Here is an 18915-nt window from a genome sequence, read left to right as displayed (position 1 = left end):
AGAATGCTTGCATGAACTTCAATCAAGTATTCCCAGAAAACGAGGAGGTGAACTTGTGAAATCCTTGAACTCTAGAAAGGTAGTCAAAAGGGAAGTCGGGACGGGGCTTAAGAATTTGAAGCGCATGGAAAATAAATGCACCATCTATTCATTGAATAAAGCTGATGAAACTGTTACCATTGACATTGTAAACGTCTTGAGAGAGGTGGAATCGGTCAACATCAGGGTGTTCGAGTCCTTGTTGTCCTACATCTCTCGGACAAGGTTTTGATTCAAAGGCAAAGAGCAGGTCGTCTATGGTTTCCAAGCTTAATTCACCACAAAAGGGTAGCAAGTGAACAAGAAGAAGCAGTTACAAACGAAGTGACAAACGTGGATGTGGCATTGGAACTCCTTGTTGGTCAAAAAACAAGCAAATGTGACAACAATGCACACATTGGGAATTTGCAAATTGGGATACAAGAATTGAACTCGTTTATTAAAGATTGTTGTTTTGTAGCCTAAGTGAACCTGTACATTCAATATCAGTAAACATTAACTACTGCAGCTTAATGACAGTCAGCATGCAGCCATAAATGAGGAGAAGAATAGAGAACAGAGAAGAGCATAAAACCGGAATAACTAAGGCAACCAGAATTGGCATTCATTAACATTAGTATTTGTACAATGGAAAGAATTTAAAACAAAGTAGACTTCTACCCTGCAATACTCTTATCAGAGTTTGCACATAAATTCAAAACATGCATTAGGTGCATGACTGACTTTAACCATGGCAGTAAGCAACTGTCACACTCCAAAACAGTGAAGCAAGGGCACTGGACAGATGACATGGCGTGCAGGGTCTTCAATGCAAGTCTTAATTCAACAAAGATATTGAAGGAAGACTTGATTGCCTCTTCAGATGTTTGATCAAAACATAAATGTCATTGACATGGCAGGTTCAAATCACACACGCTTTGCACTATTAAAAAATTGTCTTAGCTGTGTTTCTGTTAGTGGACAGTGGAATCATTGCTTTCTAGGCCCCCTCCCAATTTCATTCAAAAAAAAAATGGAAAAGGCAGATGAGAGCAAGCTTTTCTTGCTAATTATTAAAGAACTACATTTCTGTAGCATGGCAAGATGTGGAGAAGTCAAGCATGCAGATCTTGCCTCCCTCTTGCATAACAAATTCATCAACGAGGCAATTAGTAGTCATGGCAGGCTAACTAGATAAAAGAACCATTTCATTTTAATAAGGGAAACAAAAAAATGAAGCAGAGAGAAATGAGTGTAGCCTATAGACAAAAACCAGGGTGCATTGCACATTATATTGTATTATCGTATTCAAGATACTTTTGGATTATAATTGTTAAAAATAGTTAAGTAATGAGTTGTGTAGATGGCGGAGAGGAGACAAAACATAAACATTTCAGAGTTAATTGAGTTAGATCCAAATCAAGTTCATGCTACTTATAATTGATATTTGAAGAGAAGGAGATTCCTCTTGTCTCCCCTCTGTAATATATATTGAGCAGATACTGAGGGAAAGACAGCAAGTTGCAAGACTGACTTGAACACACAATTGCAAGAGCTTTCTCTATTCTCCAAAACAAGAAAAATGGCTACCTCTCCTTTGAATATCCATCCTTCTTACCACTCTCGATCTAACAGCTTGCCCTCAAGGCAACGCCCCCTTACTTCACAAATTGATGAGAACCTGAGCCGATTGAGGGCATCGGAAGGAGCTTCTGCATCAGCATCAATGGGTCATAAACTAAATGGCCTTCAAGATTTGCATGAATGTGTTGATATGCTGCTTCAATTGCCCCTCACTCAACAGGCTCTAGCCCAAGAGCAGCACCGGGAATGTGTGGAAGACCTGTTGGATGGATCTCTTTTGTTCTTGGATGTATGTAGCACTGCCAAGGATGCTTTGTTGCAATCAAAGGAGTGCATACAAGAACTTCACTCAATTTTGCGCAGAAGACGAGGAGCTGAAATGGGGCTTGCAAATGAGGTCAGGAAATACTTAACCTCTAGGAAGGCAGTGAAAAAAGCAATCTGCAAGGCCTTAAAGAATCTGAAGCAAATGGAAACTAAATTTAACACCTCCTCTTTCAACAAAGATGGTGAGAATGCAGCTGTGATTAGCATCTTAAGAGAAGTGGAAGCAGTTACAGTCAGAGTGCTACAATCCTTATTGTCCTTTATCTCAGGGTCGGAGGCAGAATCAAAGTTGAGCCGGTGGTCACTAGTTTCAAAGTTAATGCACCCAAAAAGAGTAGGACATGTGGAAGAAGAAAAACTAACAAATGAAATTGCAAATGCTGAAGCCACATTGCGATCCCTCATCAAATCTGACAACATCAAGCACATTGAAAATGTGCAACATGAGCTCCAAAAATCAGAGTTGTGCATTCAAGATCTTGAAGAAGGACTGGAAAGCCTCTTTAGGCGTTTGATCAAATCTAGAGTCAATGTTCTCAACATCCTGAACTGTTAATCTTGAGATTGCAATTGTACATAAATGAAACTTACATGTATACAGTTACGCTAATACAAAAGTTACATGGCCATTTTCCCACAAATTTCCTCTCCTATCTTACTTTTGTTATGAATTTATTTACGTATCTTTCCAGAACTGCAACTGAATTTTGCTTCTAAATTTTGAATAACTTGTGCCAAGTGTCAACCATTAAGCCTGCTGTTTTACCTCTAGTTTTGCAAGGACAACTTTCCTAGTTGACTTACAAGTTGAATGACAGAGCCTCCTTTATCAAATTTGGAGTCCCAGAAAATTTTCTTGCATTTCATAGTTGGTATCTTGAGTATCTGACTTGTCACTATTCCTCTTGTCTCCTTGGAAATAATTGAAAGCTAGTTGTAAATAATGACTATCATGCGGTATACATCAATTTCGCATGCTTTCAATGCTAAAACATTGTCAATCAGTTCATAAAACATATTTTTGTTAGTTAAAGAGGGAGGCAATATCATCTTAGCGGATCTTGCCCACCTCTTGTTTTGCAATTACTTTAAAACCCTTCAATGTTTGATCTAATCATTCAACTTTGATTAGCAGAATGGACCATGTAAACATGTGAATGAGGAGGATGCAGGGTTTACATGTATACCCTTCTTTTTTTAATTAAAAATTCAAAAGGTCTGTACTTTGCCTCCCAAAGATTGACATTGTGATGCTGGTAGAAACTATTTTCTGGGAAAAACAGGGTACAAAGGCAAAAACTTTACTATCAAATTATATGATTTTGAATTTCTAATTGGATATTATTGGCTCCAAATGACCTCAAGATTAAAATACCATTTTAATGAATATATTAGTTCCCAACTTCCAAGGGACACCTTATCCTACCAGATAGAAATGAATAGTGAATGTTCTTGCACACGAGCAAACATTTAATTGTTGCATTTTTCTTGTTTAAAGGAGACAATGTCAACAGCTCTCGTGCATAGCCAACTTAGATAGTATCAACGTGTGCATAGACATCCACGGGATTTTTTTATTTTAACTTTATTGGATAGTGGGCTGCAGAGCTGGTCCAGGGGAGACATTGCAGAAACAATGCTGACAGAGTGTTTAGATCGAGATCCAAATTGAATCAAAAGTTAGCTGATAGAAGAAGCGTTTGAGATTCCTTGTCTCAAATATGTAGCAGATGCCTACTGCTGCATAGCAAATGCTAGAAGCATTCAACAATTAGGCCTCTTTCCTCAAGAAGAGAATGGCTGCCCAAACTTTTCACCACACTCGCTCTAACAGCTTCCCTCTTCCAACTAGACCAAGCCCACTTGTTTCACAGATTGATGAGCATCTGAACAGATTAAAGGCTTCTGATGCTACATCGACCTCATCATCAATAAGCCATAAACTAAATGGTCTGCAGGATTTGTATGACAGTGTTGATAAGTTGCTCCAGCTGCCCTTTTCCCAAGCTTTAGTACAAGAACAAAACAAGGAATGGGTTAATGAGTTGTTGGATGGATATCTTAGGCTCTTGGACCTGTGCAGCACTGCTAAGGATTTTGTGCTGCAAACAAAAGAAAATGCACATGAAATTCAATCAGTTCTGTGTAGAAGACGAAGTGGTGATTTTGAGCTTGTCGGTGAGGTGCGGAGGTTCTTCATCTCCAGGAAAGTTTTGCAAAAGACTATCCACAAGGCATTGAGAAATTTGAAGGTCCTGGAAACAAAACGGGTTTTCTCTCCTTCAGATGATCATGAGACCACGGCCATGGTGAGCATGCTAAGGGAGGTTGAACAAGTCACTTCTTCCACGTTTGAGTACTTGTTGTCCCTGATCTCAGGGCCAAAGGAACGATCAAAGCCTGGCAGCTGGTTAGTTTCCAAAGTGTTGCACCACAAACGAACAGCATGTGCGCAAGCAGGAAGAGATATTAATGAATTTGAAAAGGTTGATGCCTCTTTAAGATTACTCGTGAATCAGAAGATGAGTAAATCAGAGAACATCATCAATGTTGAGATGCAAAACCAGCTAAAAGACTTCAAGGTTGATGCCTCTTCAGGTGTATGATCAAAGCTAGAGTCTCTCTTCTCAACATACTGAACCCCTAGAAAATTATGCAAACTTCAAAATCATGTACAGAAATGAAATATACATGTAAATGAAATAAAATTTTGATGACACACTTGTTTCCTTTAAATCGCATTTATATTTGCCCCTTTTTTTTTTTCCTTTATACAACATTTGTCAGGATTATGCTCCATTCTTTTTAAACCTCAATTTGGCAAAGAAAATCTGGACAGAATTTCAAACATGAGACATTTTGTATGATGTTTCTTCTGATCAATTAAGAGGTCTTAAGCCAGATGAGGACAGGGTTAAGTAGATCATTGAGTCAAAACAAAAAGAAAGAGAGAGAAATCTCCGGAATGAACTCCTGACTATTGAGTAATAAGTTTTTTTAACCCCTGTATTATCTTCTGTAATTTGAATCCACAATTAGTGAATATGTCAAGATTCCGATTGACTCTAAAATTAACCAGAACAAATGATTAAACACTAAGCAAAAATTAATTGTCATTCACAGGGTTGATTCAGATCATTCGAGTGTTGCTCCATGGAAAATTGTATTGCTGCATTTCTGTTAGGGGACAGTTGAATTATTAAGAAGCTCTTGCTATCTTTTTCCCATCATCAGAAGAAAAAAGCAAAGAACAGGAAGAAAAAATTGCAGCCTGAGTGCATGCTTTCTTGCTAAATTATAGAATCTCATATTTTTATAGCAGGGCAAGAGGTGGAGAAGTCAAGCATGCGGATCTTGCCTCCCTCTGCCACAACAAATTCAATAATAATGCAAGTAACAGGCAGACAAGTTAAAAGCCACAATTCATTAACATCAGGGAAGACAAAAAAAAAGGAGAATTTGGCCATTGCCTCTAGACTGTCTTAGCACCACCATGTTGTTAGTATTTTACTATTGTATTAGAAATTTAGTATCATATGCAAGATAAGTTTTGATTGTATTTGTTGAAAGGTAATGAGTTGTTTTGATGGTGGAGAGGAGACACAACGTAAACATTTTCGAGATAGTTGTGTAGATCCAGATCATGTTTCATGTTACTTATAACTGATATTTAAAGAGAATGAGATTCCTCATGTCTCCCCTCAACCTGTGATATATATTCAGCAGATGGTAAGGGGTTGAGGCAGAGCAAACAGCTAGAAAGAGCTCAACAAACAATTGCAAAGCCTTCTTTTTTTTTCTCTAAAACAAGAAAATGGCTACCACTTCTTACCATTCTCGCTCTAACAGCTTGCCTTCAAGGCAACACCCCATCACTTCACAAATTGATGAGAATCTGAACCGATTGAGGGCATCTCAATCGGCCTCTACATCATCGTCAATTGGCCAAAATCTAAGTGGTCTTCAAGATTTGCATGAATATGTTGATATGTTGCTTCAACTGCCCCTCACTCAACAAGCTCTAGCCCAAGAGCAGCAGCGGAAATGGGTTGAAGAACTTTTGGATGGATCACTCGTGCTCTTGGATGTATGCAGCACTGCCAAGGATGCCTTGTTGCAAACCAAGGAGTGCACTCAAGAACTTCAATCGAGTTTGCGCAGAAGACGAAGAGTTGAGGGGCTTGGGGATGAGGTTAGGAAGTATTTAACATCTAGGAAGGCAGTGAAAAAGGCAATCTGCAAGGCCTTAAAGAACTTGAAGCATATGGAAAATAAACTTAGCTCCTCTACTTCCAGCAAGGATGCTGAGAATGGAGCTGTGATTAGCATTCTAAGAGAAGTACAAGCAGTTACCATCAGCATGCTGGAATCCTTGCTGTCGTTTATTTCAGGGCCAGAGGCAGGATCAAAGTTGAGCCGCTGGTCACTAGTTTCCAAGTTAATGCACCAGGAAAAAGTGATGTTTGAGGAAGAACAAAAAACAAATGAAATTGCAAGTGCTGAAGCTGGACTGCGTTCCCTCATCAAATCTGAAAACATGAAGAATGTTGAGAATGTACAAAATGAGCTCCGAAACTCAGAGTTGTGCATCCAAGATCTTGAAGAAGGACTTGAAAGCCTCTTTAGGCGTTTGATCAAAGCTAGAGTCACTGTTCTCAACATCCTCAACTGTTAAAAATCTTGGCACTGCAATTGCACATAACTGTAATTTCAGATGTATACAATTATTAATACAAAATCATTTTTCTTGCTTTGAAATAATTTACTGACCTTTCCAGAATGGGTTGTGATTAGTTTTGCTTTCACATTTGTTTCAACCATTAACCCTACCAACTTTACCTTTAATTTTACCAACTACTATCTGTCTGCACTGACAAGTTGTATTCTAAGAGCCTCCATTATTACATTAGGTATCTTGCAGGGTTATTTGAAATTTTGCAATGGATTTCTGAGCTGGCAGGATTCCTCTTGTCCCATTGGAGATAATGGGGCTGTTGTAAAACATTAAAAATTTGATTACTAACACATGGTAGATGCAAATCTCACATGCTTTATGCAATGAAGAGATGCTTACTCTCTTTCTATTTTATTTGATAGTCTGTTAAGTATTAATCATAAAACTTTCTGCTGTTAAATGAAAAGGGAGCAAGGATAAGAAAGTTTATCTTGTCCAGGGTTTAGTTATGTAGCAACTAATTTTAAAACCATCCATCATTTGATTAATTAATAATTCAGCTTTTTGATTAGCATAACTATGCATCAAAAAGGGTGAATGAGGAGGATGGGCAGCCATTATTAGTACCCCAATTCGTGTTAAAAAAAAAAACCAAATGATTTTGCCTAAAACAATTTTAAATTATCATGTTTGGTGTAATTTTATCAATCATGGTACTTTTAAATCATTGTGTTTTATATTGCATAGGAAAAAATTTCACCACGTACAAAATACTTAATTTAACTTAATTATTAATAATAAGATTATTTATTTATTATTATTATTATTATTATTATTAAAACACTTTATTACTAACAAAACACGTGACAAAAGAAAAGCAGGAAGATGTATTTACTACATTAGTCCCCAGCTTTGGTGGGGAACAGCTCATCAACAAATGGAAACAAATAGTGTATGCCTATACACACGTGCAAACAATTAATTGTTGCTTTTTCTTAATTACATGAAACAATGTCAACAGCACTCGTGCACCACCAACTTGGATGGTATCAACGTGTGCTAAGGAATCCCAAGGATTCATGTTTTTAACATAATCGGATAGTGAGCTGGATAGCTGGTGAAGGGGAGACATTGCATCAACACTGCTGACACAATGCATTTTGATCGAGATATACATCGTGTCACCATTAGCTGATAGAAGAAGCATTTCAGATTCCTTTTGTCTCCATGACCTGATATATATATTGAAGCAGATGCCTGGTATTGCACAGCAAATTGCTAGAAACATTCAACAATCTAGGCCTCTTCCATCTGAAGATAAAATGGCTACCCGAAATTTTCACCACACTCGCTCTAATAGCTTCCCTCTTCTATCTAGACCAAGCCCACTTGTTTCACAGATTGATGAGCATTTGAACAGATTAAGGGCTTCCGATGCTACATCTGCCTCATCATCAATAAGCCATAAACTCAATGGCTTCCGGAATTTGTATGATTGTGTTGATAAGTTGCTTCAGCAGCCTTTTTCCCAGCAAGCTTTAGCCCAAGAACAACACAATGAATGGGTTGATGAGTTGTTGGATGGTTCTCTTCGGCTTCTAGATCTGTGCAGCACTGCTAAGGATGTTGTGCTGCAGACAAAAGGAAGCACAAATGAACTGCAATCAATTTTGCGTAGGACTGGTGAAGTTGAGCTTGTAAGTGTGGTCGGGAACTACTTAACCTCCAGGAAACAAGTCAAAAAGGCCATCCACAAGGCATTGGGAAATTTGAAGGGCATGCAAACAAAACAAATTTTCTCTCTATCAGAAGATCATGAGACGAACGCCATTGTTAGCATGCTAAGAGAAGTTGAAGCAGTCACTTCTTCCATGTTTGAGTATTTGTTATCTCTGATATCCGGGCCAAAGCCTGGAAGTTGGTCATTAGTTTCTAAATTATTGCATCACAAAAGAATAGCATGCAAGGGAGCAGCAAGAGAAGCAAATGAATTTGAGAAGGTTGACGCTGCCTTAAAATCCCTTGCCGGTCAGAGGATGAGCAAATCTGAGAATACCATGAATGTTGAGATGCAAAACCAGCTAAAAGACTTGGAGCTGTGTATTCAAGATCTTGAAGATGGACTTGAGTGCCTCTTCAGGTGTATGATAAAAGCTAGAGTCTCCCTTCTCAACATCCTCACCCCCTAGAAAATTATGATTACCTCAATCATGTACAGAAATCAAATTTACATATAAATGAAATGAAATACTTTTTGATGCCACAACTACTTATTCTTTTGCACATACTCTATCTGATCACTGCATGCCTTATTTTCACTGTCTATAGCATTTAGTTAACCCTTCTGTTCAGATTTAACCAACCAAAAAAATCCCCATGAAGGGGATTGGAGGAAAAGATTGCTAAATAATGAAAAAATATGAACAAAATTTAAAATAATTTGTGATCGAATGCTAAAAGGTTTTGATAGGAACCAAGTCCTAATTCATTCGTTTAAGACAGCTGAGTAACTCAGTAAGTTAAACGTATTCGTTAGTCCGACCAAAGAGTTAAGGCTAAGGTTTTCGTTTTTACTTTCTTCTTCCCAAGATGAGGAATCTCCTAGAGTTCATAAAAACAGTGGACAAAATAAGCTATTAGAAAAGTTTGAACCTGTTAGGATTCCTCTTGTCTCCAAGTTAAAGAATAATAAATTATCACTCTGCCAAAACTCCAATGTCATTCACATGGATGCATGCATGAATGAAGCAAGATAACAGGCTGAAATTTAAATCATACACACGTTTCAATTAACGAAAATTGTGATGGCTGTCTTTCTGTTAGGCGGACAGCTGAATAATCCTGAGACATCAATCATCAAACTCCAGCCATTTTTCTATACTGTGGCAAGATGTGTCGAAGTTGAGCTTGCAGATCTTGCCTGCCTCCTGCATGACAAGAAATTCAGGACTTACATTTTTTTATCAGAATTAAGTATTCAAAAACTTGAAAACAATCAATTATGTTAATTGCATATACATGAGCATGCTAATGAAAATGATCAAACAATTATGACTACATAAAATAATTTCACATGAGGGAGCGCACGAGTGATGCAGACCCCTTGGCTCCATATGATCGAGGTTACACATTAAACTATACAATTAGCAGACAATAAATTAGCCCTGACAGACAGAAGTGTACAGAATACATTAGAAAAAGTTGTCATTGTCTCTATTAACAATTTTAAAACCACTCGTGCATAGTCCATTATATAGTATTTATCTAATCTCAAGAATCAAGATATATTGGGAGTTTTCTAATTAAAACAATTGTGTTATGAGTTGTAAAACTGATAAAGAGGAGACATTGCATGAACCACCCTGAGATAGTTGTTCAAATTGATATCAAGTCCACGTTACCTCTCTGCAATTCGAATGGATGAGATTCTTCATGTCTCCCTTATCACATAACATATATATATATATATATATATATATTGGGTAGATGAAGGGAAGAAGGAAAATTGCCAGATTGAATTGAGATCAAGACTGCTAAGTTTACTCCTCCAGAAGAAAGAATGGCTACCACTCCAAACATCCAAGCCTGTTACCATGCTCGCTCTAACGGCTTGCTCTCTAGATCACACCCAATAACTTCAGAGGTTGATGAGCATTTGAGCAGATTGCCAGCATCTGAATCCGCATCAACATCATCAGCCTTAAACTGCAAAATTGGCACCCTTCAAGACTTACATGATTACATTGATAATCTGCTTCGATTGCTCCTCACTCTACAGATCTTAGCCCAAGAGCAGCAGAGGGAATGTGTTGATGAGCTGTTGAATGCATCTCTTAGGCCTTTAGACGTGCGCACCACTGCCAAGGATGCCTTGTTTCAAGTAAAGGAATGCACACTAGAACTTCAATCAATCTTGCGCCGAAAGTGAGGTGCTACAACAGGGTTTGCTAACGAGGTTAGAAAATACTTAACCTCTAAGAAGGCAGCTAAAAACGCAATCTTGAAGGCCCTCAAGAATTTGAAATATAAGGAAAATAAACAAAGCACTGTTCACCAGAGACAGAGCCTGTGTTCAGAATCTTACGAGAGGTGCAAGCTGTCACCCTTAGTGTGACAGAATCCTTGCTGTCCTTTACTTTTGGGCTTGGGAAAGAATTAAAGCTAAGCCGTTGGTCACTAGTCCCAAAGCTATTGCACACAAAAAGAGTGGGAAGTGAAGGAGAACAGCAGATCAATGAAATGGCAAATGCTGAAGCTTCATTGCTTTCCCTTGCAACAAGCAAATCTGACATCAAGCAAATTGAGAATGTTCAAAAGGAACTGCAAAAATCAGAGTCTTGCATTCAAGACTTTGAAGAAGGGCTTGAAGGCCTGTTTAGGAGCCTGATCAAAGTCAAGAGTCAATATTCTCAACATACTCAACCATTAGCTAGCCTCAAATATCATGTGAATTCATCTGTACATTAAATGCAATACAAATGTAATTATTCTTATGTCATAGAAAAATATACTTCGGAAAATTTAGCTTCTATTGCATATTCTTCTTTTTCATTTTCCTTTTTGGTTCTTTTTTGTCCTTTGAAAATCTCTCAAGTCAACCCTCAATTTCATTGCAATGAACTTGTGACTCCATGAGTAAGATCACGAAAATTATCTGATAGGATATTACAAATTTTCCATTGTAGTCTCTTGGACTTACTTGGGAAAGAGCCTATTATGCCTTTTATTTTATCAAAATAAAAGCTCTCAAGATTCCAATTGTCCTAATGAGAACAATTGAACACTTACAAATACAAATATCGGCACATGATATTGTTAGCCCTATGCTGTTGTACAGATTGCAAAACCAAGCATAAGGATCTTGCCTGGCTCTTGCACGACAATATTATCTGTACCATTTGCATTTGATTGATTAATCAGTTAGCCCTTTAATTAGAAGAAATAATAGCGTGACCTTCTTCTTGCACATGTTAATTTGAGCTAGGAGCAGGAATTAGAAGCATGTGGCCATTAAGCACATCAGAAGCAGTGTTCTTCTTCACCCCATTGTTTATGGTTGCACAAAATATCAATTGCTGATTTAACTAATGATCTTGCAAATCTTGTCTGCCTCCTGCACAACAAAAAATTGTGGGACTCACATATTTATTGTAATTATCTATCCAAAACTTAATAAACTTAATCAAATTAACTGCATAGATGTGTTCATGCTAACAAAAATGCCGACATGATCAACCAATTATAACAAGATATATTACTTTCATAGATGGGAGCACACAAGTGATGCAGAAACCATGTCTCCAAGGGGTTATGCAGAGCAATAAATTAGTCCTGATGGCAGAATGCAGAAGAAAAAATGGCCACTATGGCACTGGAAAGAATATTAAAACTGCTCGCATATTATTAAGTATTATCTTAGCTCAACATAATTGTGATTTTACTAATTAAAACAATTATGAAATGAGTTGTAAAGCTGGTGGAGAGGAGACAATGCAAGAACACCTCTAATATAATTGGTAAGATTGGTATCAAGTCCATGTTACCTCTAATTGCCATTTGAAAGGATGAGATTCTTCATTTCTCTCTCATCCCATAATATATATTGAGCAGATGAAGAAGGGATGAAAGCAGACTGCTCGATTGAATTGAGAACACAACTGCTAAATTTTCTCTGTAGAAGAAATAATGGCAACCAATCCTTCTAACATCCAAACCTGTTACCATGTTCGTTCCAACAGCTTGCCCTCTAGATCACTCCCATTAACTTCAGAGGTTGATGAGAATTTGAGCAAATTGAGGGCTTCTGAAGCTGCCTCTACATTCTCATCCCTAAGCCACAAACTCAATGGTCTACAAGATTTGCATGACTGCATTGATAGATTGCTTCAATTGCCCCTCACTCAACAAGCTTTAGCCAAGGAGCAACAGAGGAAATATGTTGATGAGTTGTTGGGCGGATCTCTTAGGCTCTTGGACATGTGCAGCACTGCCAAGGATGCCCTGTCTCAAACAGAGGAGCGCACACAAGAACTTCAATCAATTTTGCGTAGAAGACAAGGAGTTGAAACAGGGCTTACAATCGAGGTTAAAAAATACTTTAACTCTAGGAAAGCTGTGAAAAAGGCAATCAGAAAGGGCTTAACGAATTTGAAGCATGTGGAAAATAAACATGATACTTCTTCCTCTAGCAAAGGCAGTGAGATCGGAGCTACTTTCAGCATCTTTAGAGAAGTGCAAGGTGCAACTAGAAGTGTTCTAGAGTCCTTGTTGTCTTTTATCCACGGACCTGAGATAGAGATGAAATCAAGCCGCTGGTCACTAGCTTCAAAGCTAATGAATACCAAAAGAGTGAGGTGTGAGAAAGAAGAACTACATACAAATGCAATTTCCAACGCTGAAGCTACGCTGATTCCCCTTGCCAGTCGCAAGATAAGCAAATCTGACAATTACATGCATATTGAGAATGCTCAACAAGAGCTGCAAAAATCAGAAATGTGCATTCAAGATTTTGAAGAAGCTCTTGAGTGCCTCGTTAGACGTTTGATCAAAGCCAGAGTTACTACTCTCAGCTTCCTCAACCACTAGAGCCTCAATTATGATGAGGAGGTCTGAATTGTATGTTGATGTAACATACATGTAATACTCTTACATAGAGAAAATCAGAAAAATATACTTTACAGCACAAAGTTTGCATCTACTAGTCTCTTGTTTCTTTCCTGGGAGGAGGTTCAAAACCCAAATCAAATCTCAGCCCTCACTTTCACATGCTACATCACTGAAATAATCAATTCAGATAAAAGCCGCTGGGACTTAATAAAGTTTTACCAATAAAACCTAATATATAATATATTATTAATATCCCTTTTTCGATCCACCAAGATAGCCAAATATACCAATTTCTTCCTAACCAATTAATATTAAAACCCAAATGAGAACCGTATTAATGGAATTCAATTGTTTTGATCTATTATTTCGATTCCTAACAATTAGTACTCACCCCTACTTATGAGTGTGCCATGTGATGAGAGATGCCCTAATGGGAGTAATTTATTCGCAAATATAATTTATATGGAATAAAGCCTCCTAGATGCAGCGGTGAGATGCAATGTGCGGTGTGCTCAAAAATAGGAAATGGTGTCAACATCAGGAGATTTGCTGTAAACTCCATAGCCCCATGAGGACATACTCACCGGCTTTTTACAAGGGAATAGCAATTTATTTGTTGGGTAATTGAAAATTGTAGGGAAATAGCAATTTACCAATTACCTGAAAGCAGCAGAAATTGAGATTCCCCATGCCTTCCCCACAGACGACGACCCAAGGCCTAAAACAGTTGAAAGAGAAGGAAATGAAGAAACAGAGCCTCATTCCTCAGTCCATATATTCTTCTCCCGCCCTCCATTCATCAGCGGTAGAGTTCGAAGGGGTATTTATAGTATGCGATGGGTTGGATTGTCTAGAAATAACACCATTTTAAGGCGGTGGAGACCAGTATGATCCGTCGGTCGACTATTCTCGAATCCCTGATCTACGCTTCTTGCTCAAAATTAGCGTCCTTAAACATTGGGCCTACAAAGCCCAAATGGCCTTTTAAGAAAGGTGGACAATAGGGACCTCATGGGCCTAATCTCCATTTTGCTTAGGTCTATTTCATTATAATTTATTATTTTCTTTATGCAACTTTTTTAATATATCAAAATAAAATATTTTTGACACACTGCTCTTAAACTATAGTAAAAAATTTAAATAAGTTTTTATTCTTTTATTACGTTCAATCAAATCTCTATATTTTTATTTTGAGTTCAATAAGCTCTTATGATTAATAATTGATTAATTATCATCAATTAAAATATCACTTATCATTTTATATCTATATAACACTAATATAGCATTAATGTGTAAGATAAAAAATATCACATAATTATATTATCACGTTAAGTTAGCATATCATATCATCATCAATTATGATATGTCAAAGGTATAAAATGATAAATAATATTTTGAATAAGTCAATAATTAGTCATAAAAACTTATTTAATTCAAAGCAAGATTAAAAGTATTTTTTTGACTCAAAATAAAAATATGAAGACTTGATTTTACACAAAAAAGTATAATAATTTATTTAAATTTTTTTTGAATAGTTTAGAGGCTTTTTTGAATACTATGTCAATATTTTTTATTTTTTTAAACATCAAATGCTCTTATTCTTTATATTATAAATTTATTTTTCATAATTTTTTTATTTTTTATATTAAAGCATTAGACATTTATATCATAAAAAATTTTCAAATTCTAATATAAAATATATTGAAGTCAAAACTTTTATCTTAATTTGTTGAAATTTTAATCATGCTTTTGATAATTTACAAAATGATTTTTTCCCCTCACCAAACTATTGACTACTCTCATTATCTTAAGATTAAATATTTTACATATTTTATAGATTAACAATTTTAAATATAAAAACCAATTTTCATCCACAAATTCATACGTTAAATATGACGTTAATTATTTCTCATATAATGAATTTATACATATAAAAGGATTAAATCCAGAAACATTAATCAAACCTTCTGGACATTGCATTGCTTCAAAGTGACAGCTAAGATCATAGGATTTGTTGATTGCTAGTGTTTGTAATTAAGGGTTCCTAAACCCCACCTTAGTAAAGCATAAAAAATTGCTAAAAAAAATAATCTTTTGTTCGATGATTCCTAAGCATATATCAAGTTGCATGTATCTTTATCAAATGCACAGTTGCTAGATTAATTTAATACTAATAATAATAATAACAATGGTAATCATGATAAGGATAGACGTTAGTTCATTTTCTTATGGTCCCAACAAGCTTTGATTGTTTCCAATATTTCAAATTTATTGGCCAATGATCAAACCCTTACATGGGATTTCTTTTTCTTAACCTTTTCTGTATTGATCTTATCCAAAAAATGATTACAATTACGATTGAGATAGGTAAAAGGTCAGCAAGACTATCGAAACCCTAATGTTAGGCACTAGCCTACCCGGTAATTTTTTAATATACTCTAATTTTAAGTATAATAATTTTTATAAAAAATAATTTTGATAAAATTTGAATTTCTTTCAACAAAAAATTTCATAAAACAATTATTTTTTTAAGTACGTAAATAAATGGAGAAGATTTTTGGGATTATTAATTTTTGATCCAACATTTATCTCAGGACTATTTGTCCCTCCAAATCATATGCATGATTAGGAGAGATTACATAATAAATAAAAATAAAAATTCCTGTTAAGGATTAATAAAAAAGTTTAATGATCACATAATTCTTTCTAAAAATAAATTCTCAATAAAAACTCAAAATGAATTTACTTATTCTTACTACGGACAAAACAAGTGATCTCTACATTGTTTTTTTAAAAGTATAATACTTGAAATGTTTAATAAAATTTAAATAAATTTTTATTATTTTATTATATTTAAGTAAATTTTTATATTTTTATTTTTATAAGTAATAATTAATAATTTATTATTAATTAAAATTTAATTTTTTATTTTATATTATATGATATTGACATAATATGTTAATATATTATAATAAAAATTGATATGATATATTGATCTAACTAATAACATAATCACATAATAGTTTTTATTTTTCATATTAACAATGTTTTGATTAATGATTAATTAAAAAATTTATTTTATTTAAAATAAAAATATATCATTTTGGTTAAAAATTATAAAAAATAAAAATTTGTTTTATTTTTGAATAAAATTCAACTTTTTTTATAAATATTATGTCTTTTCTTGACGACGTACTCATAGACAGCGATTTGTTCAGCTTCTCCGTGGTTTTCTTGAAGCAAGTTCGGGGGATCTGCTACATATGATTATAGAATGATCTCATCGGAAAATATATAGATTCCTGGCAACAACTCTCACCCTGCATTTATGGCAGAAAAACAAAACAAGAAAAGAAGCGTTGGTTGGCAATGAGACAAAGGACAAAAATCATGTTACCGCAATATACTGATTGTCGTCTCTGTCCATATTTCAAACAAACAAAAGGAGTTTCACACTCGCGAGTAAAATGATTTCGTGACGGAGTCAATTTGGTCACAGAATGATCTTCAAGAATAAGTGCAATGCACCAGAACCTACTTTCTGGACTAGAAAAGATATCAAAAGCCGCCTCAAGCTTGCCTTTTTTTTATTGAAAAATCTCGGTCGGCTTTGCTTGTGTGTGTGGAAAATACGCGCTAAGCATCCATTGAAAGGAGCTTGATAGCTCTTTCAGTCAATGACTCGATGTTGCACCATCAATCTAGATCAATGTATGGCATATTAATTGGCATGTTTTGCCTGTTCATAGTATTTAACTCTATGCAAGCCATTGTTGTTGGATTCTCACGCACAGACAGTAGCGACTGTCGAGCAACAGTACATTACTACTATTTTGTGTATTGGCCCATGATAGAATTCATGTGCAAGAAGCTCACATGATTCAATAGCCGCCCACATGCCCATCTTTTCCAACCTTTTGTTAATAAAATGGCCCTTTTTAGATAAGATGAGAGAAGTTAGAATCTGCCAGCGCAATTGAATGAAGTCAAGGGTACATATATGGGTATGGTATAATTTGTACCATAAAATTATACAAACTAAAAAATATCTGGTCTTTCTCCATCACTCTCACTATATATATATATATGTCTGTATGTCCATCCTCTCACCCTCCCACACATTGACAAAATCACAGATATTATCCATTAAAAATGAGCTTTCGGGCCTTGTCAGTTTTTTCTTTGTTCTTATCCTATGTACTCCTGGGCTCAGCTGAGCAGTGTGGATGGCAAGCTGGTGGTGCCCTGTGCCCTGGAGGCCTATGTTGTAGCCAATATGGTTGGTGTGGCAACACTGATGACTACTGCAAAAAGGAAAATGGTTGCCAGAGTCAGTGCAGCGGAGGCGGAGGTGATACTGGTGGACTTGATAGTCTGATAACAAAAGAAAGGTTTGATCAGCTGCTTTTGCATAGAAATGATGGTGGTTGTCCTGCTCGTGGCTTCTATACCTATGATGCTTTCATAGCTGCTGCGAAGTCTTTTCCTGCCTTCGCTACAACCGGTGATGATGCCGCTCGCAAGAGGGAAGTTGCTGCTTTCTTGGCCCAAACTTCTCACGAAACTACTGGTTAGTCCAGTTCGAAAGTTAAACACAAAGTTCACCATGTTTTGAACATGAGTTCATCGTTTTGAGAATTAATTTGATGATACCGTAGGTGGAGCAGGATGGGCTGCACCCGATGGTCCATATACATGGGGATACTGCTACAATAGGGAATTAAACCCCGCTGATTACTGCCAGTGGGATCCAAACTACCCTTGCGCCCCTGGTAAGCAATATTTTGGCCGGGGTCCAATGCAACTTACTTGGTAAGCCTTTCACCGTTTGTTAATTTCTTTTCTTGAAATATATTTATGGTAAGACAAAGTTGTTTTGTTGACACTGGAATAATAACTTAGCTTTTGATATATCAGGAACTACAACTATGGGCAGTGTGGAAGAGCCATAGGGGTGGACCTATTAAACAACCCAGACCTGCTAGCAACTGATCCTACAATTTCTTTCAAGTCAGCATTCTGGTTCTGGATGACTCCACAATCACCAAAGCCTTCTTGCCACGATGTGATCATTGGAGCATGGTCACCCTCCGGTAGCGACCAGGCGGCAGGCCGGGTTCCAGGGTTTGGTTTGATCACAAATATTATCAATGGCGGCCTTGAATGCGGTCAAGGTTGGAATGCAAAGGTAGAGGACCGCATTGGATTCTATAAGAGGTATTGTGACATACTTGGAGTTGGCTATGGTAACAATCTCGACTGCTACAACCAGAGGTCTTATAACAATGGACTCTCGGTGGACTCAATGTAGCCAATTTAGTGTCAAATGACATTGGTAAACAAAGATGTTTAGGGCTTTCGTTTTTAAAATGTACCAGAACAGCGATCTGATCCAATTTGTTGGATTTGCTATGGCACTGTGATCTATGCTTCTCTCAAATTGTTGTCTGAAGATGTTTGAAAGCTTATGTAGTCTTGATGTTGCTTTCCCAAAGAATAATAAAATGGATGGTTTCCTTTGATTTTCATATTTTTCCTTGTTTGTAGAACATTATGTTGAAATTTTAAGACAATATCAAACCGCAGCAGTAGCAGCAGATACGTGTCATTTCCCAGAGAACGGCTTGGGAGCATGGGCTCATGCTCATTTCTCTTCCCTTTGGGCTTTTTGTACTCAAGCGAAAGAGTGTAGAAGCCCAATTTTA

At 36.4% G+C, this 18915-nt stretch overlaps 6 protein-coding genes and 1 pseudogene across 6 annotated transcripts; all 7 read left to right on the top strand.

The window, feature by feature from the left end:
- Positions 1 to 1600: 1600 nt before the first annotated feature.
- On the top strand, positions 1601 to 2559 carry LOC110418696 (uncharacterized). The gene has a single exon (XM_021431493.1). It carries the CDS (start codon positions 1601 to 1603, stop codon positions 2483 to 2485), a length of 885 nt encoding a protein of 294 aa, XP_021287168.1. The 3' UTR covers positions 2486 to 2559.
- Positions 2560 to 3368: 809 nt separating this feature from the next.
- On the top strand, positions 3369 to 4576 carry LOC110418331 (uncharacterized). The gene is given in 2 exon segments (XM_021431025.2): positions 3369 to 4512; positions 4515 to 4576. Coding segments are annotated over 2 exon segments (849 nt in total). The 5' UTR covers positions 3369 to 3725.
- Positions 4577 to 5566: 990 nt separating this feature from the next.
- On the top strand, positions 5567 to 6666 carry LOC110418330 (uncharacterized). Its single transcript, XM_021431024.1, has one exon. The coding sequence runs from the start codon at positions 5744 to 5746 to the stop codon at positions 6602 to 6604; it is 861 nt and encodes a 286-aa protein (XP_021286699.1). The 5' UTR covers positions 5567 to 5743; the 3' UTR covers positions 6605 to 6666.
- An 859-nt stretch (positions 6667 to 7525) lies between these two features.
- Positions 7526 to 9527, top strand: LOC110417665 (uncharacterized). The gene has a single exon (XM_021430120.2). The coding sequence runs from the start codon at positions 7858 to 7860 to the stop codon at positions 8791 to 8793; it is 936 nt and encodes a 311-aa protein (XP_021285795.1). The 5' UTR covers positions 7526 to 7857; the 3' UTR covers positions 8794 to 9527.
- A 483-nt stretch (positions 9528 to 10010) lies between these two features.
- Positions 10011 to 11045, top strand: LOC110417667 (uncharacterized; annotated as a pseudogene).
- On the top strand, positions 10866 to 13366 carry LOC110417666 (uncharacterized). Its single transcript, XM_021430121.2, has one exon. The coding sequence runs from the start codon at positions 12290 to 12292 to the stop codon at positions 13187 to 13189; it is 900 nt and encodes a 299-aa protein (XP_021285796.1). The 5' UTR covers positions 10866 to 12289; the 3' UTR covers positions 13190 to 13366.
- A 3930-nt stretch (positions 13367 to 17296) lies between these two features.
- Positions 17297 to 18738, top strand: LOC110417664 (endochitinase 1). The gene is made up of 3 exons (XM_021430119.2): positions 17297 to 17780; positions 17869 to 18022; positions 18128 to 18738. Exons 1-3 carry the CDS (start codon positions 17363 to 17365, stop codon positions 18519 to 18521), a joined length of 966 nt encoding a protein of 321 aa, XP_021285794.1. The 5' UTR covers positions 17297 to 17362; the 3' UTR covers positions 18522 to 18738.
- The last annotated feature ends 177 nt before the right edge of the window (positions 18739 to 18915 follow it).

The sequence above is a fragment of the Theobroma umbraticum genome, unplaced genomic scaffold (genome assembly GCF_002168275.2).
Source record: "Theobroma umbraticum cultivar Fairchild unplaced genomic scaffold, ASM216827v3 scaffold_50.0, whole genome shotgun sequence".
NCBI lineage: Eukaryota > Viridiplantae > Streptophyta > Magnoliopsida > Malvales > Malvaceae > Theobroma > Theobroma umbraticum.
The sequence above is the reverse complement of the archived record's forward strand: the minus strand, read 5'-3'. Positions and strand labels throughout refer to the sequence as shown.

Excerpts from the sequence above, each read along its gene's own strand:
- LOC110418696 (XM_021431493.1), top strand. The coding sequence starts at position 1,601 with ATGGCTACCTCTCCTTTGAATATCCATCCTTCTTACCACTCTCGATCT.
- LOC110418330 (XM_021431024.1), top strand. The coding sequence starts at position 5,744 with ATGGCTACCACTTCTTACCATTCTCGCTCTAACAGCTTGCCTTCAAGG.
- LOC110417665 (XM_021430120.2), top strand. The coding sequence starts at position 7,858 with ATGCCTGGTATTGCACAGCAAATTGCTAGAAACATTCAACAATCTAGG.
- LOC110417666 (XM_021430121.2), top strand. The coding sequence starts at position 12,290 with ATGGCAACCAATCCTTCTAACATCCAAACCTGTTACCATGTTCGTTCC.
- LOC110417664 (XM_021430119.2), top strand. The coding sequence starts at position 17,363 with ATGAGCTTTCGGGCCTTGTCAGTTTTTTCTTTGTTCTTATCCTATGTA. Across the intron at positions 17,781-17,868 it reads AACTTCTCACGAAACTACTG|GTGGAGCAGGATGGGCTGCA; the intron begins GTTAGTCCAGTT and ends ATGATACCGTAG. Across the intron at positions 18,023-18,127 it reads GGTCCAATGCAACTTACTTG|GAACTACAACTATGGGCAGT; the intron begins GTAAGCCTTTCA and ends TTGATATATCAG.